The sequence below is a fragment of the Sinocyclocheilus anshuiensis genome, unplaced genomic scaffold (assembly GCF_001515605.1).
Source record: "Sinocyclocheilus anshuiensis isolate Anshui unplaced genomic scaffold, SAMN03320099.WGS_v1.1 scaffold1333, whole genome shotgun sequence".
Lineage (NCBI taxonomy): Eukaryota > Metazoa > Chordata > Actinopteri > Cypriniformes > Cyprinidae > Sinocyclocheilus > Sinocyclocheilus anshuiensis.
In genome coordinates this window covers 6257-10517 of record NW_015552620.1, presented here as the reverse complement: position 1 = coordinate 10517, position 4261 = coordinate 6257, and the positions used below count along the sequence as shown (strand labels likewise).

The 4261-nt window shown below is 35.6% G+C and overlaps 1 protein-coding gene across 1 annotated transcript in view; it reads left to right on the top strand.

The window, feature by feature from the left end:
* The first annotated feature begins 2109 nt into the window (after nucleotides 1–2109).
* The window catches only part of LOC107666233 (cytochrome c oxidase subunit 7A-related protein, mitochondrial-like), a 5093-nt gene continuing 2941 nt past the window's right edge, over nucleotides 2110–4261 (top strand). Inside the window, exons 1-2 of the mRNA XM_016457456.1 lie at nucleotides 2110–2268; nucleotides 3194–3328. Of these exons, the coding sequence (XP_016312942.1) occupies nucleotides 2197–2268; nucleotides 3194–3328 (207 nt within the window). The 5' untranslated portion in view covers nucleotides 2110–2196. The remainder of the gene's footprint in view (nucleotides 2269–3193; nucleotides 3329–4261) is intronic.

Here is a 4261-nt window from a genome sequence, read left to right as displayed (position 1 = left end):
ATATATATATATGTGTATATGTGTGTGTGTACGGTATATATATACATACAGTATATTCTTCTTTATGTTGAAATCTTTTATTTAATAAATGTTTAACTGCAGAAGTGTGCTTGAGGACAAATATTTGGTTAAAATGTTTTATACTTTATTAATGTTTAAGGGGGGCAGCAGGCAAAAACTATCAATAATATTATTTAGTATGATTTTTAAGGATGCATGTTATATTGTGTACAAAATGTCCCGTCCCAAGGAATTTAATTAAAACAAAACTAAAAATTTACATCAAATTGACAAAATGCAAACAAGATCAGCAGTTTAAATAGAGACAAACTATCGGTTTAAAGAAGTGAGTGACAACCTTTCACCTTTTCTAAGAATAATTCCTCTTGTGCAAGGTGCGGTTCCTCTCTTCTCTGTAATTACCAGAGTCTCACTAATCATAGTCATCTTTATTCATATTCCTCACAGCAGTACATGGATGGAAACCAGCAGTCACCGACTGCAGCACAGGCCTTTGTGAATTAATAAACAGAAGTTTGTGTGATTGGAAATAGATGCATTCTGTTTTGGTTTACAGGAAGCAAAATGTGCTAAGATTTCCCTCCTCATTAATTAAACCTGAAGAGATCATGCTGAGGTGTTCTCCATGTGCCTTCATATCACTTCAGACACAGGCTCCCTTTACTCACATGTACACACAACAACACCCAGAAATTAATGTGAAAGTGAAAATAAGCAAAATCCCTGAAATTAGTTGCAGACCGCAGGTGTCAGCTGCCACTCATTGGTTCTTAATACACTTTCATCCCACTGCTTCTCTCTATTGCCTGCATCATTAATCATGTTAGGCATAAGGGATCCTATTTACTTTACATGCAAATACATCAGTGCTCTATAATGAAAAGCTCACGACAGCTAAAAGCCATGAACATGTGGATAACAACATCTCTTAAACCAACAGATCTCTCTGTTTTTCAGTAGGATGTGATCTGTTTCACTCCAAATTGCAAGGTGCACACAGATAATTCTCATCTGACACTTGCAAAATAGTGTTGCCAAAAGTAGTCTAAATGGACATAACTATGTTTACTGTAATACTTTGTATGCCATTCTCTGTTATATTATTATATTTAATTCATCAGAAATTAAGCTTCTGACATGCAGCGTTCTGACACTACCACCCCCCTTAAAAATCTTTTTTTTTTAATCTTATTTTATTATATTTACAACTGTTCTGCATTATGATCATATGTTGTGCATCACTGATATGATAGCTTGGGCTTATCACACATGGCTCGAGCTTTTTGTAGGGATTTGTATACCCCCATTAATGTTTAGTCATAAGAGTGTTTGAAATCCACCTGTAAAGTCTAACTACAGTTAGGCTATGTTTCTTAGTTTTCTGCATTCACTAGTACTGTAAGCTTCCAATGTATTTTGTAAATAGAAAGTCTATTTTGAATAAACTAGAATGCCTCTGTGTTAGCTAAAGCAGGTCTTGACAAAATTCTTGAAAAGTGGATATTAATAAATAGTACAAAATGAATTACTGTTTTGAGTTTTTATTTTTTGTAGCTCTTCCAAATAAACGCAAAAAACTCCATATGCTATGTAAACTTGACATTTTTTACATTTTATTTTTATGAACAGCCATATTAAGAGAAGACAAAAAAATCTCAATCATATTAAAAAGTCTCATTTGTGTTTCTGAATAATGTTAATCAGACCTTATTATAGTCATAAATCCCAAACAAGAGGAGAAAAAAATTAAATAGAATAAAAAAAAGTTTAAATTTCTGAAGGTAGCAAAAATGCTAATTCCTTTACATATTAAACTGAACACGGGTCTGTATGATTATTTATTTTAATAATCTTATTTTATTTTATTTTATTTTATTTTATTTTATTTTTTGTTCAGTAAAACAGTATTATTGCTAGGAAATATTACAATTTACTGGCCACAGACTTTTGACCTGTAATATAAATTATCTTATTCACAATTTAATAACAGTTTTTGTCTGAACAGAGCACAGTCTATGGAACAGAGGCAGGGAGGGTTGATGCTTTTTTAATCGGGCAAGAATCGGGCTGCTAAGTGACGTAATTTCCGACGGGGTCCTCTCACTCTCAGGCACAGAGTGCAGGTGGTGGGACGCGATCTTGTCTGTGGTGTGGTTCACAGTATTGTCAACGAAAATGTATTATAAGGTCAGCGGAGTCACTGGGAAATTAACGGGAGCCACAGCAGCGTCCGCTTACAGCCCGCAGGTACTCAAACCTTCCGCTGTTGTTCGGTGAGAAGCGAGAAGTCTGGAGTGACCTTCACAGGAAGCGCTTCACAGACACTCAGTCACTGCGCAAGTCTGGCTTTATATTGTGCTGATATTATAAACACTCACAACCACCCTTGGTTTGTTGTCTGCCTTGTCTTAAGTAATGTAGTAAACGTTTGTCATTAATAATGAATCCGAGTGATTAAAGACCGACGTTAGAGCTGCAATATGGCCTCCGCAGGATTTTATAGCTCCTTAAAACACAATTCCTCTGAGGTCCTGGAAGCCAGCTGTTGAAAGGAAACATAACTGTTTTAGCATGAACAGAATTTATACCAAATCATTAAAAAGTTAAGGTCTATTTGTTTAATGTCAAGGACAGCTGTAGAGTTCAAAGCTCCGTTTCTTCCCATTGCTTTCTAAGGTTAAGAGGTTAAGATATGTTTACCTGACCTTGTCTATTCAGTCCATAACTTGGATCAAAGAACAGCTGCCTTTCATTGTTTTCTTATATGCTCTTATTCTTCTATCAAACAGGCAAGGAAACATTTTGAACAATCCTCATGCAGCTCTTTACGCTGCTACAATTCATATTGAGATTATCTATAAAGCTCCAAAGAGGATACAACACTATAAGAGTGTTAGATAGTCATGATGGATGATTAATTGTCTGATATTAGTGTATCCAGTTTTGTAGACTATATGGTGATTTTTGGGTCCTTTTCAGACCTTGAGATATGGTTCACTGTGAGTGACCTTTGTGGGGAGTAGAGCTGTGTAAATTTGTCCTTTTGTGTTTAGTGGAAGAAAATGCCAGCATAGGGGTTTGGACTGATGTTAAGATGAGTAAATAATGGCAATAGTCATTTTTTGGTGCCGTAATGTCTGCAGCTCATCCGTCATTGTGTTTGTCCTGACAGGGGCTGAAGGCCACAGTTCCCTCTCAAGCTCCTGCCATGATCTTTGCTGTACCGACCAAGGTTGTTTCAGAGACCGGCTCAGTGGCACACTACATGGGAATCAACAAAGTTCCTGAGCTGCAGAAGATTTTCCAGGTGTTGCACTGTAATTTTTTTTTTTTTCATGACAGTGATTTAGATATTTCATAACAGAAAAGGTACTCCTTCCCCATTGACTATTTTCTTTTTTATTTGAAACTTGGATATGAACCGAAACAATATGAACAGTTCTCTGCCTTCAGTCCCAAAACCGCTTCACATTTTGCAACACCCGAGTTAAAAACAAAAGACTCAGAACAGTATAACTAATATTATATGTTCAAACTCTAAATTGTAATTGGAAAAGCCACATTCAGGTTCATGATAAAAGAGCAGATGTGTCATTGAACACTCATTAATGAAGAAGTTGAATTGTTGTTACAAATGATACGTTTTTGCTCCCATATGTAGCTAAAGCAGTCCTCCCCACTGATAGCTACGCAAATATATTGTTTATCCCGCTGTCTATATATAACTACATTTCTGCCATCACAAATTATACAGTTGCTCTCAGTCCTTCATTTTTATTTTTTTTATTCTATTCTAGAGAATATTTCTAAATTAAACTATATACATTGGTAATGCTAAAAAATTTTCGAATTAAGGCTGGGTATTAAAACAGATTTCACAATTTGATTCCGGTTCACAAACGCTCGATTCAATTCCAATTTTGTTATTGATTTGTTGGATATCAGCTACAGTACATCCATGTTTCTTAAGTAAAACAATCTCTCAACTAATGCTGTAAACTATACAGTTGGCACATAATATTAAAGGGGTGGTTGACTGTTTTTTTTATAGGCTTGATTGTGTTTATGGGGTGCAGTCTAACATGTGTTAATGCTTCGTTTGTTAAAAAAAAACGCATTATTTTTCACATAATTTACCTTTATTCCACACCTCTCTGTCCCTTCTCCTCTGAACGCGCTGATCATTTCCTGCTTTTATGAAGCCCCTCCCTCAGAAATACACGATGGGCTCTGATTGGTT